The sequence below is a fragment of the Arvicanthis niloticus genome, chromosome 1 (assembly GCF_011762505.2).
Source record: "Arvicanthis niloticus isolate mArvNil1 chromosome 1, mArvNil1.pat.X, whole genome shotgun sequence".
Classification (NCBI taxonomy): Eukaryota; Metazoa; Chordata; class Mammalia; order Rodentia; family Muridae; genus Arvicanthis; species Arvicanthis niloticus.
In genome coordinates this window covers 113,743,189-113,756,609 of record NC_047658.1, presented here as the reverse complement: position 1 = coordinate 113,756,609, position 13,421 = coordinate 113,743,189, and the positions used below count along the sequence as shown (strand labels likewise).

Genomic DNA, 13,421 nt, shown 5'->3' with positions numbered 1-13,421 from the left:
TCTCTGAGTTCAAGGCCATCTAGGTCTACAGAGTAAGTTCCAGGAGACCTGAAGCTACACAGAGAAACCCTGTGTTGAAAACAACAAGTACAAAATGTCCAGTGGTGAAGACAAGGCCTCAAGGGGTTGGGGGTAAAACCTGAGTTATGAACACCTTTACCTGAAAATGACCCTGTTCCCAGCCTGCCAAAGCCGTATAGTAGTTGTTCATGGTTTCTAGACTTGCTTCCCTTGTTCATATACATTCCCAAACTAGATGCTAAGGAAATGTGGTTGAACTGAATAAAAAGACACATTTTGACAAATGAATGGAGCTTGGATGGCTATGGTTTGTTTGTGTGGGTATGCCAGGTGGAAGAATTAAGGAAGGTGTGTGGGCCTTTGGAAGAGGCAGGAGAGAACTTGATCAAGTCTGAGTGGGTCCAGCCACAACATCTCCCTAAGATTTTGCCTCATCCTCAAATCTGGGGATTCTGGCTTTCAATAACTGACACACACTCTGCATAATTTAGAGTTATTTTATTAAAGAAGGAGGAGGAGGAAGAGGAAGAGAAGAGAAGGAGGAGAAGGAGGAGGAAGAGAAGGAGGAGAAGGAGGAGGAAGAAGAGGAAAAGGAGGAGGAGGAGGAGGAGGAGGAGAAGATGGAGAAGGAGGAGGAGAAGATGGAGAAGGAGGAGGAGGAGGAGGAGGAGGAGGAGGAGGAGGAGGAGTAGGAGGAGGAGGAGGAGGAGGATAAGAAAGAAGAAGAAGAAGAAGAAGAAGAAGAAGAAGAAGAAGAAGAAGAAGAAGAAGAAGAAGAAGAAGAAGAAGAAGAAGAAGAAGAAAAGAGCCAAACAACAAAAAGCCCAACCCAGGAATTCTTGGTTCTGGGTGTCTGGGAGCAGCTTAGGTGTGTAGGGAAAGTAGAACCTGGAAGACAGTAGGGGACCTAGGCAGCCCTGGGAAGAAAAAAAGCCCAGGTGCTGACCAGAAGCACAGCATTTTCCCAGGACTTAGTCCCTCTCTGGGGCTTGTGGTCATCCACTTCACACAGGTAGGGGGTCAGCACCCCCAAATGACAGGTGGGGTGCTCAGTCCCCAGAAAAAGGCAGGGTGGGCAGTACTAGAATGCCCTTGGATTCTTGTCAACGTCACCTACCAGTTGGGAAGGAGTGGGTGGCCCATCAATGCCATCCCAGAAAGTGGGGTTCGGGTGACACTAGGGTGGCAGGCTCAGATGCAGATGCACCTCCATTTGGACATAGGGCTCAAGCCCGTGGGGAATAAAAGGGCCCTAATGGAGCAAGATCTGAATTCCCGGAGGCAGGTGGAACTCAGGTACCCTGGGGGATACGGGGCAGTGCTCGGATGGGCCGAGGGGGAGGATTATCCAGGACCGGTTCTGGTCTGGACCGCACACCACCGCGGCGTTTTTGCTTCCTCAACAGATAGTTTGAGTACTGCACCTCGGGCATAGCAAGCTTGAGGCAAGCCTCTGTAGTAGGGCCAGCGCCGCCGCTAGGCAGATCATAGCCCATGATGTCCACTTTGCGGCTAGGCTGCCACGGCTGTAGCTGTTTCGTGCGAATCTGGGCAGCAGGTCGCAGCACTGGCTCGTTGCCAAAGCAACGACGCAGCAGACGCTGGCGGGCCTCGCGCAGCTCGCGCGCTTCGCGCTCCACGCATGCGCGACCTGCACGCGCCACGCGGCGCCAGAAGGTGGCGTTGAAGTGGTCATAGAGGCCGGCATCGAGCGCGTTCCAGGTGCGCGCAGCCCGCGCCAGCGCCTCGGGGATGGTGGCCAGGCGCGATGTGGCGGCGCGCGCATTGAGCTTGGCGTAGAGCACGTCATCCAGGTCCCAGGCTAGTAGACGCCGCAGCAGTACGAGTGACTCGTCGAAGTACTCTGCAATCATGACAAGCGAGAAGACCTCCTCCACCTGGCGGATTAGGCCCGCCAAGTAGGCTGCGTCATCTCGAGGGCTGCGCTCATTGTCGCCTCCCAGGTCGTAGGCCAGGGTATTATGAGCAAACATGGCAAAGTGCTCGCCTGGACGGTAGTAGGCCTCGGGAGCGCGCAGGAAAGTCTCTAGCGACGCATTGGGCACGCGCCTGAAGGCCGGGCAATACTGGTTGTAGTAGCTGAAAAGGGACTCGAACATGGCGGCGGGTTCGCGCAGGATGGTGACGTAGATCGTGTCTGGAGGCATGAGGCGCTCGAGTTCTGCACGGTCAAAGCGCAGATGGCTGGCCAGCATGTGCGGGGGCCTCGTGGCCGGGTGCACGAAGTGTGCGGAGAAGTTTCGCGGGTAGCAGAACTGGTGCTCGCAGCTAGGGTGAGGCAGGGCCACAGTGAGGTTGTGCCGTTCTGCGAAGCGGAACAAGATGTTCTGCACCGTAGTACCTGCTGTCTTGTGAGTCTTCAGGAAGGCCACAGCCATGTGCTTGGCACGGGGTGGCGATTCTCGCAGAGGCGGGCAGCTCAGAGGGAACAATTTGGGGTACCTGCAAAGCCCAGGGTGTGTTGAGAAGAGTAAATGCGAGGACACAGCTTGAGTTTGGGTGACAAATGTGGTCAGTGTTCAAAAGTGTATCAGCCTGGTCTTTACTCTCATGATTGGAGAGACCAGATGCTAGGTAGCCTATAAGATGGGTTCTGCAGAGGCAGGAAAGACTGCTCATTGTTAAAAACACTGGCTGCCCTTCGTGAGGACCCAGGTTCATTTCCCCAGGCCCTACATGGCCACAATTGTACTTAACACCAATCGCAGAGAATCAGTGCCCTCTTCTGGCCTCAGATGGCACTGCATGCAATACCACCCATACACATACAAATAAGGGGCTTTGGGAGGTTTGGGGGGAGGCATGGGAGGCAGAGCTAGGTGGATCAAGGTGAGATCAGCCTGGTTTCCAGAATGAAACCCTGTTTAAAAGGGGTTGAGGGAGTGGGGAGATGAGCATGGGGATACCCATGTTGACCTCCTTCCTGGTAGTAGGTACACCCTCATATATTCTCTTCCCATTGAGTGGGACTATATTTCCTGATGTGCCCTATGCAACAGAATAAGGTAAAAGTGATGAGGTATCATCTCTGATTTTATAGTGGGGAAAGGCTGCTGTTTTTTCTCTCACTCTTCAGGATAATTTATATTAGAAGGAGGCAGTCCCAGAGAAACTGAGAACCAAGTCCCATCAGCCTGCTTGAAGAACTGAAGAGTGTGAACTACCTGAACTTTCTAGATTCCTTGTAGTCCTTCAGAAAAGACTGTCTATCTATCTGTCATACACCTTGACTGAAAACCTGCAAGAGACCTGGAATCAGGAGCTCTCAGCTGCATGTGATTCACAGACATTCGGAAAGAGAATAAATGTTGTTTTCAGCAGCTAAGTTTTGAGGACTTTGTTTACAAATTTTTATTTATTTAGTGTGTGTATGTGCAGGTGCCCATGTGCCATGGCAAGAGGCGGCAATCAGAGGCTGCCTTGTTAGAATTGGCTCTTTCCACCGTGTTGAGCCCAAGTCTCTCCTGTTTCTGCCCCCGTTGGACTGCGCCCTCTTGGCTGACTTTCCTGTCTCCACCTCCATTTCTCCTCAAGTGTTCTGGGATTGAGAGCTGGAGAGATAGCTCAGCACTGACTGCCCTTCCCAAGGATCCAGGTTTAATATTCAGCATCCACATGGTGGCTCACACCTGTCTGTCCAGTTCAGGTCTTCTGAGAGCCTCACACAGACATATATGTAGGGAAAACACTACTGAACATAAAATAAAAACAAATTATAGATTAAAAAAAAGAGTTCTGGGATCAGCTAAGAGGTGGTGGCTCATGCTTTCACCCCAGCATTCTAGAGACAGAGGCAGGAGGATTTCTGAGTTGAAGGCCATCTTGGTATGCATAGTGAGTTCCAGGACAGTCAAGACTACATAAGAGATACTTTGTCTTAGCAAAAGAAAAGGAATTCTGGGGTTAAAATGTGAGTCATTGTACCTGGCTCTTCCGTGGGCTCTGGCTGGAGCTCCAGTCCAGGCTGGCTTCAAAAGTCCTATGACCTGCTGCCAATAATTTTTTCTTTTAAAGCAGAGTTACCAGCCTGGTCTACAGAGTGAGTTCCAGGACAGCCAGGACTGCACAGAGAAACCCTGTCTCAAAAAACAAAACAAAAAAAGACAGTGTTTCTGGTCTAGAACGCATGGAGATCTGCCTGTTTCTGTCTTCCAAATGTTAGGATTAGAGGTGTGCATTACCACTGCCTGTCCTAAGGTTACTTTTAAATGCAGAATTAGTGTAAAGGACCATGGCCCTTCAGGATCCTTGAGGGAACTTACTTTAAATGCTTAGAAACTGAGGACCTGAGAAGAATCTGGAGCCAACTCAGTCACCAAATCTTGACTCTTTTTTCTCATTTCTGCTCTTTAACTAGTTCATCACTCTTTTTGGAGGGAGGTGGGGTAACAGACTTTGCACCAACACATTTATTGTGTTTGTTATGTTTCTATTAAGGCCTTTGGAGATCCACTCATTTATGTATGTATCATTTCTGGAGCTTTTGCTTTGTGCTAGGTATTGTTCTAAATAAGTGTAGCCCATATGGCAGTTCACTTCTGCCCTAGATCCTGAAACAAGGAAGTATGGGCTTACGGGTTAGCTATCAGATCTGGACAGTCTTTGAATCACACTTGATTCTTCTGTCCTAAGCGCTAAGTGATAAGAGCAGCTTGAGAACCCCACAGGAGTTTCCTGTGTGTAGCTGGTTTGGGCTCAGGATAATGTCTATACAGGCATCATTTATAAAACTAGCAGATCACTCTGAAGAGTATTTGAAATATTGGGGAAATTGACACCTCAAAAGGTGCAGGGATTTGGTGGATTCACACAGGGAATCAGGAACAGAGGCTAATTCTCATCCTATGGTGTCCTGTATCAGTTTGGCCAGAGGGCTACACATTTTATAGATGAGGGCATGAGCTCAGAAATGAAGGACTGTGTCCCAAGTAGTGGACTAGTAAGTTGTTTGCAGGGCTTAGGATTTAGCTCAGTTGGTAAAATGCTTGCCTAGCATTCTTGAGGCAATAGGTTTGCTTTCTAGCATTTCAAAAACTGGTGTTTGGGTGTGGTGTTGCACACCTGTGATCCCAGCACTCAGGAGGCAAAGGGAGGATCAGGAGCTCAAGGACAGGCAGGTATAGTAGTGCAGGCCTTTAAACTCAACTTTAGAGAAGCAGAGGCAATTGCTGTTTGAATTGCTGTCTAAATGATTTCTGGTTGCAAAAGAGAGCTTTAAAAGGAGGCTACAAAGTTGGTCGAGGCAGAATGTAAATGGTGTAGGCCTTTGATCCCAGCACTCAGGAAGCAGAGGCAGGCAGATCTCTGAGTTTTTGTTTTGTTTTGTTTTGTTTTGTTTTTCAAGACAGGGTTTCTCTGTGTAGCCCTGGCTGTCCTGGAACTCACTTTGTAGACCAGGCTGGCTTCAAACTCAGAAATCCGCCTGCCTCTGCCTCCCAAGTGCTGGGATTAAAGGCGTGCACCACCACTGCGTGGTGATCTCTGAATTTATGGCCAGTCTGGTCTACAGAGTGAGTTCCAGGACAGCCAGAGGGATATACAGAAAAACCATGAAAAGAAAAAAAGTGGATGGAGTATGGGCTACAAAATGAGACTCTGTCTTCAAAGAACAAAAACAACCCAAGATGATGATTGCAACTCATTGAGGAAGCATTCAGCTGTGATGCTGTAGCAAAGACTCTGGCTAGATGCAGATCTTGGCGAACTGACTTATTCTGTGACTGAGCAATGTACTCAGTCTTGCCCGTCCTGTCCTTGCTTGTTGGCTCTAGAGCAGCGGTTCTCAGCCAGTGGGTTACAACCCTTTGGGAAACACATTTACATTATGATTTACAACAGTAGCAAAATAGTTATAAAGTAGCAGTGAAACTTTTATGGTTGGGGAACTGTATTAAAAGGTCTCAGCATTAGGAAGGCTGAGAACCACTGCTCTAGAGGATGAAAAGTACTTGTGGATTACAGGAACGGAGGGAAGCCCAAACAAGCCTTTTGGTTGCTTTGGACTACAGTACCTCCTGTGGGGCCATTACCCCTTCATTCACTAAGGTCCACCACTTACCAACTGAGCTGCGCCCCCTGGTGGATGAGGAGACTTACGGTGCTGCACCCTAGCACCAATAGCAGAATTTTCCTGCGGCTCATCATCTTGGTGGATTGCTGCAGCCGCTGGAGGGTAGGTGGCATGGTGGAGGGCTCATTCCTGGACCGGCCAGGGCCTCACTATCCCGGGCTTCCTTCACCAACACTCATGGGGGGTCCTGGGGCTCTGGTATCAGGGCCAGTGTTCCCGAAAAGCCTGGCAGAACAAGGAAACAGACAGGTTTGCAGTGGCCAGAAGAGAAAGACTCCAGGCTTAACCGAACTGCTGCAAAAGAAAGATTAAATGAGTGGGGTGAGCAGAGATGCCAGAGCAGATCGAATTCCACCTCCTACCTCCAAGACCCTATCTCCTCACTGTCCAGATAACCTAGTCTTGGGTGGAATTACAGGTCTGGGATGTGTCCAGCACTCAGACTATAGCCATTCTGTTTCTTGAGCCCTGTATGTTTACCTCTCTGACTGTATCTAACTTGTCTTTGTCTCATAGCCATTTGAATCTAGCTCTGCAGTAGTCTTCCCTCAGCACAGGCATGTGGCTCAGGACACAGAAGTCCCAGTCCAAGAGTTTCTCTCTTCCAGGACTTGTTATCTGACTCTTTGAGCCAAGGGGTGGCCCTGAGTCCTCTGAGAACAAACTCCTCAGAAACAGCCAAGCCCTCACCTCCTTCAGCCTCCAGCTACTGCTACAGGCCTAATGTATATTATTACTAACTCTGGACACCACAGGCATTTCCCACTAAGCGATGGTGACAATGAGGTGCTGGGTGGTGATGGTCACTTATTCATAGTCACACAGCCAGTTAGAGCAGACTGGTGACTCAGATCTATTTACTTAAAAAAATTTAGTCTCACTATAATAGGCCTGACTGGCCTGAAACTTGCTACATAGTCCAGGTTGACCTCAAACTCAGAGATCCACCTGCTTCTGCCTCCTACATGCTGTGATTAAAGGTGTGTGCCCCCCACATCTGGCCAGATCTGCTTTTCTTTGACTTTTTCAAAGTCCTTGTTCTTAGACTTTATGTGAGCTGCTCCCTCAAGCTAGAGAGATGGCTCAGTACTTAAGAGCACTGGTCGTTCTTTTTTTTTTTTTTTAACCTTTATTATTATTTTTTATTGGATATTTTATTTACATTAAAGATGCCATCTTGCCGGGCGGTGGTGGCGCACGCCTTTAATCCCAGCACTTGGGAGGCAGAGGCAGGCGGATTTCTGAGTTCGAGGCCAGCCTGGTCTACAGAGTGAGTGCCAGGACAGCCAGGGCTACACAGAGAAACCCTGTCTCGAAAAACCAAAAAAAAAAAAAAAAAAAAAAAAAAAAGATGCTATCCCCTTTCCCCATTCCCCCCCGCCCCAGAAAACCCCTATCCCATGCCTTCTTTTTCTTTTTGCTTTTCTACACTTTTAAAAAATGTTAATCAAAGGCTTTATAAGTTTGGTAATACTCAATCAGAATAATTCTGCATCACTAGGTCTGTCAGATGATCCTGGGCCAGAAGGCTGAAGATCAGATGCTCCAACGTTCTGTAGAATAGGGACTGTCCAGGTGTTCAGCAGTCTCTATAAATTGGCTAAGTTTTAGAAGCTATGCTTTGTGCTTCTCATAATTTTAGTTAACTCAGTCACTCTGGATTTCTGACAGGGTTGAAAACTTATAGTCTCATAGCCAATCCTGGCTATTTACTTTGAGAGAAAAGATTTGAGTGGATGGTTTTCAGCTGACATTCATTCTAAAGCCACTGGTTGTTCTTTTAGAGAATCCAGGTTTGCTTCTTAACACCCACCCACATGATGGCTCGAAACCTTCTGGAACTCCAGTTGCAGAGGACCTGATACCCTCCTCTGGCCTCTGCAGGTACACGGTAGGCACACAATGCACAGATATACATGTATATATACAGATATACACAGATAAACACTCACAGGTGTAAAATAATTTCAGAAAACTTTATCTTTCCATCCCTGCCTGATCTGGTAATTTTGCATACTTCTGAGCATTGGGCCCTTAAGGCAGTGACGCAAGCTGTCCTGGGACTAAATCTACCCAGGAAAGAAGTATTTGAAACCCTGGATCCTTATCTGGATCCCATCCTCAGATACCTAAAAAGCAGCTAGCTTCATCAGCTGACTGTGCAGGTGCTTGGCCAAGGCAATGGGACGACAGCTTAGGAGGGATGGGCAGGGTGGTTCCAATTTGCTCTGCTGAGAATTCATCTCAGCAGAAGATGAGCCTTCTAGGTAAGAGGAGGAAGGCAAGAGAAGGCCTTGATTTCCGGCCAGGCTTTCCTTGCAAGAATGGGTTGGTCGTTCAGGTGGAAAGTTAGCTTTAGCTGCCCTGCCTGCTCTCAGGCTAGGGCGGGTCTGTCTTATTCCTATGGTGTATGTGAAGGTTTGGATTCAGCATTAGCCTCTGAAGGGAAGAGGGTTTGCAACCTTAGGAGAATATGCACAGGTATGGAACTAGGACACCTGGTCCCAGGAGGGATGAGGTAACTCTGTGGCTCTGGGCTTGGCTTCCTCTCTCTCTCTCTCTCTCTCTCTCTCTCTCTCTCTCTCTCTCTCTCTCCTTCCTTCTTTCCTTCCTTCCTTCCTTCCTTCCTTCCTTCCTTCCTTCTTTTTTTGCCCCTTCCCCTGTTACTGCCAGATTACATCTAAACCTGTTTAGGTGGAAAGGTGTCTTGTTTATAACTCCCCTTATCTCCAGATCACACGTGGTTTCGTCCACCAGCCAGTGAGACATAATCATTTTGGAGCCCAGAGAGCAAAGGGTCTGGCCTTAGAGGGCAACCAAGGGCATAGCAGAGGCAGCCTATATCCTCCCCAATTTGGGTGATTTCTGAGGCAGAACATTGGTCTCCAGCAGGAGAAAGTCAAGGTCTTGGCCCTTTTAGGACACAAAGTTTCTATCACAAGTCCTACTTGGAGAACTTGGTGACCAGATGGTTCCCAAGAGAAAATTAGAGGACAAGTCTATTTCTACCTTTTTTTTTTTTTTTTTTTTTTTTTTTTTTTTTTTTTTTTTTTTTTTTTTTCCCCCAGACAGGGTTTCTCTGTGTAGCCCTGGCTGTCCTGGAACTCACTCTGTAGACCAGGCTGGCCTCAAACTCAGAAATCCGCCTGCCTCTGCCTCACAAGTGCTGGGACTATTTCTACCTCTTAAACTTGTTGAAACCACCTTGTTTCTCAGAGAAATCCGACCCAGGCACAGAGGCCAAGTGTAAGGGTAGCTACAATGGATCTTTTCCTGGCCTCAGAGAATGGGGTTGCTGTCTTGGTACCCCATCTATTCTACTAACAGCTTTATCCATTGCCTCCAAGGCTTGGATCTGGGGAGCCAGCACAATTGCTAAGGTCTGCAAGGGGAACAGGCCTTGATCAGTACAGGAATTCCCTAGGCACCAGTCTCCAGGCTGGGAACACCAGGGATTTGGGCTTCTGGCAATGATAGACTGCTTATGTCTTCTAGATATAACCTAGTTCATTCTTGCCTACAGTTCCAGGGACTGTTCTGGGACTGTGAGAACTAGTCTCTCTACCTCGTGGCACATTCCTGGGCTTCCCTTACCCTTGTTTCTTATTCTGTGCTGTAGCTATGTCACTCTTCAGAGCACAGGGCAGATTTTTTTCTTCATGACAGAGATTCAGGTATTTGAAAGCAAGACCTCTGTATCCTGTACGTGGGCATTCAGCCAGAGAAACCATCCCAGATCCAGATAGAGAGTAGCGCTTGGCTACTAGAGTAGGCAGGCCTGCATTCCCTGGGTCAGGCCATGCCTGTTGTAGGGAAGGGCTTAGAAGTAAGGGCCTGGGGGAGTTCCCTGGGCTGGGTTTCCTTCTGGTCTTGAAGCTGAAGCAAATTGGTGGTCATGCTGCGGGTGGGCATGCTGCCCACAGAGGCTTCACACATCCCTCCATCTCCAGCGTCTTTGCTTTGGAGAGAAAGAGGTCTCCTCACCATACCCAGGTCAGGGCGCCAGCCTTGTCAGAATAGCAGTGCTAATTTTAGTCAGAATAATCTACCTCAGGCTGCTGCCCAGTTTTGTAAATTGCTTTCTTTTCTCCAGGGAACTAAAGAAGAAATGGTATTGCCAGCCAGAGATTTGAAAACTAACCCAGATGTCCACCCTACTCCCAAAAGATCTCTTCCTCTCTCCCCTCAGAGCCACAGGGCTGATACTGATGCCCTTGGAGTAGTGGATCCCAGGCCTGACCACTCCTCTCAGAGATGTGGAGACTTAAGCTGTCTTGGGGCATGGCATATCTGAGGTCACGCAGGTCCCCAAACAGAAAAGGGCAGAGAGGGTAGGTAGCACAATAAAGCCTAGGAGATCGAATATCTTTCCATCCCTTCTCCCCTCTGCCTCTGGTTTCCCGAGTCTCCTCTCTCGTCATCCCGCCCCCTACAAGCTTTCATCCCTGCCTCTAAATTCTCTTCATTCTCCTTTATCCATCACTACCCTACCCCCACCGCGCCCCACATTCCCTCAATTTCATCCCGATCTCTTTCAGAGATCTGGTCACTATAGGGAATAGGCCAGATTCAACCCCTTCCCAGTTTCCTGTGGGTACGGAGCCACCCCTTCAAGCTCTCTTGGCACAGGGCCCCCAAAAGATATTCTTCTGCAACTGCCCAGGCCCCCATCCTCTTTGCAGTGCACCCTTGTTCCCTTCAGCCCCTGGCTGGCTACTGCAGTACTCACGCAGGCAGTCTCTGTCTCCGACTTGGGTCAGGGCTACCCTCCGCTCTCCCTGGTCCCCTTGTCCTGAAATCTGCTGGGTCTGAGGGTAACGGGGGCTCTGAACAGAGAATGCCGGTAGCTTGCCTTGCTGCGCCTGGATGGGATCAGGTGGCAGCGTCTGAGTCTGTCCGCTCTGCTCAGCTCAGCTCAGCTCTACCCGCCGCCCGTCCCCCATCTCACACCGGGGGCGGGGCGGGGGCGGGGGCCTGGTGGCTGAGAGGAGGGGGGGAAAGGAAAAGCAGCAAGAGGAGGGGGACTGCGTAGCATGCCTGCTGCTGGTGAGCGTTCTCCTGTGGTATTGGCATCTTTAGATACAGGCATCTTTCCCTTGCAATCTTGTAGAAATTTGAGCTCAACACCACTGTGCTCAGCACACTTCTGTCCATCAGAAGCGAAAACGAACGAATGACTGGATCCTGTTGCTCACTGGAGCTTCTTGAGGTTGGGTTAGAAGTTCAGGTACATTTGTAGTCTCCTATATTCCCTCTCTCTTCCCCTCTACTTCCCACTTCTACTAGCTCTGCATGGCCCCCTTCCCTTCTAGTTTGTCCTCAGCTCTCCTGAGGCAGCACCTAGTAGTTGACCCATGCCTGGCCAGGGCTCCAGAGTTCTCACTTCTGACCAGAGCTGTTGTTGGACTGGGGTCTCTGCCAAGGCACCTTGCACTCAGAACCAGAAACTCCAGTTCTACTTTTACCCCATCTTGGAGTCAAGAGGAAATTTCCTGAGTCCTGTCACTTCCCAGCACTGAAATGGGCAGTTGTTTCCTTGTAACAGCTCTGATTGAAAGAGTTCCTGGTGGATGTCTAATAGTGCCCCCCCGCCCCCAAGCCACATTAGATGCCATGAGATCACAGTTGATTCTAGGGCTGGCATGAACTGTTGTCCCCTTTATTCTGGACAAGGAAAGGATCTTCAGGTAGGTTAACCACCCAAAGTTGAGACTTAGAGGCTGCACTGGTCCCTTCTAGTCTCATAGCCAGTAAGTGGGCATCATGTAAGGATCCTGACCTCAGAGGCAGGGGCACCTTCTGTTTTCTCTGTCTTTCCCTTTGCACAGTTTGGTATCCTGTTTTCATCCAAGAACAATCAGGAAAACAAATGAGATACTGTTTAGTGTGTCCTTTTCTGGCCCTAGTTATATTACTGACCCATCTGCTCTGTTATCTTGCCTTAGAGACCCTGCCCTTCTCCTACTCCTGTCTGAGCATACTGGAGCCTTCAGCCTCAAATGACCTGCTCTGGGCTCTCTGGTTACAGGGAGCAGAGACTTCCTTTGAGTTACAGATGGTTCTGTCTGAATGAGCTGGCAAACATAAGGAAAGGCCACCTCAGTTCTTTCTTTAGTACTGTCCTTTCCGGCTTTGGTTCTCTCTGCCCTCCCAGTCTAGGGTAGCAATGATAACCCAGTGGGGAGGAGTCCAGGGTGGGGTATAGGTGAAGGGAACAAGAGCCATTTTTGCCCCAGACTCTGTACTTTCTTCTGTCTCAAACCTCACCTTTCCTGCAATCTTGCCCTCCCCCCCCCATTACTTCTTTGGGGACAGCTGGTGAAACGGGGGTGGCTAGGAAAAGATCTGAAGTGTGTGGGTGGGAAATGAGACCATTTGTGTTCCCCTCCCTTATTCACCAAACACAAAACCAAACAGGCTGTCATTGAGAGGGTCAGAACTAGGGGAGGGAAGGAGACAAAATGAATTGGTGGGTGTTGGGCAGGCAAGGGTCATGGTGTCTTGCCCCAAGAAAGGTCTTGAGTTTGTCTGTTTTGGTTTTTTCTTACAAAAATATAAAGTCTCCAGGTTAGACACCTCTCCCCCACCCCCCCACCCCCCACCCCCAAATTATTTACTAGCTGCCTCCTGGATGCTAGATACTTCAAGATAGAAGAAGACCAAGTTCCAGATCCTGTTTGAGGGAACGGGGTGGGAATAAAGGGTAGGAAAGACTTAAAAATGAAACAAAGGCAATGAATTGGCTGGCAGCAGTAATCTCCGTTCTCAAGAAGCTGAGGCAGGAGGATTGCCAAGAGCTAGAGGTTAGCTTGGGCTAGACTTTGTTCCAGGACAGTATGAGCTACATGAACCCTGATCTTCTACTCCATGAAATCAGGCATGGTATTAGACATCTGTAGTCCTCAAAAGAAGTTCTAGGGTAGCCTGGGCCACATGAGGACAGACTTGTCTTAAACAACAAAAACCATGGGTCCTGAGAAATGGTGTTAAGAGCACTTGTTGCTTTTGCAGAGGACCTGGGTTCGATTCACAAACATGTGCAACTCCAGTTCCTGATCTGACACTCTTCTGACCTCTACAGGTATCAGGCATGCAAGCGGTGCATATACATACACATAAAACATCGGAAAGGTGGAAAATGTATTATGAACGTTTCTAGAAAGGGGAAGGAATCATTTGACAAAGACAATTATTTAAGCCTTTCTCGAAGGTGGAAAACGGGATTTTATTTTACTAGCGCCCTTCCCCCAGGTCAGCAGCTGGAACTCAGCCCGGCGAGTCCATTCCTCTATCGGCTCCGATCCCCTTT

The 13,421-nt window shown here is 49.0% G+C and overlaps 1 protein-coding gene and 1 long non-coding RNA gene across 2 annotated transcripts; one reads left to right on the top strand and one right to left on the bottom strand.

The window, feature by feature from the left end:
• Nucleotides 1–504: 504 nt before the first annotated feature.
• Nucleotides 505–11,047, bottom strand: Gal3st3 (galactose-3-O-sulfotransferase 3). Its single transcript, XM_034493650.2, has 3 exons — nucleotides 10,842–11,047; nucleotides 6,101–6,337; nucleotides 505–2,484 (listed from the first exon to the last, which is right to left on the bottom strand). The coding sequence occupies exons 2-3, from the start codon at nucleotides 6,223–6,225 to the stop codon at nucleotides 1,314–1,316; spliced, it is 1,296 nt and encodes a 431-aa protein (XP_034349541.1). The 5' UTR covers nucleotides 6,226–6,337; nucleotides 10,842–11,047; the 3' UTR covers nucleotides 505–1,313.
• On the top strand, nucleotides 2,175–3,367 carry LOC143434926 (uncharacterized). Its single transcript, XR_013104792.1, has 2 exons — nucleotides 2,175–2,315; nucleotides 3,119–3,367. It is a non-coding gene; the product is annotated as an uncharacterized LOC143434926 (long non-coding RNA).
• Nucleotides 11,048–13,421: the final 2,374 nt, after the last annotated feature.

Excerpts from the sequence above, each read along its gene's own strand:
- Gal3st3 (XM_034493650.2), bottom strand. The coding sequence starts at position 6,225 with ATGCCACCTACCCTCCAGCGGCTGCAGCAATCCACCAAGATGATGAGC. Across the intron at positions 2,485-6,100 it reads CAGGGGGCGCAGCTCAGTTG|GTACCCCAAATTGTTCCCTC; the intron begins GTAAGTGGTGGA and ends TGGGCTTTGCAG.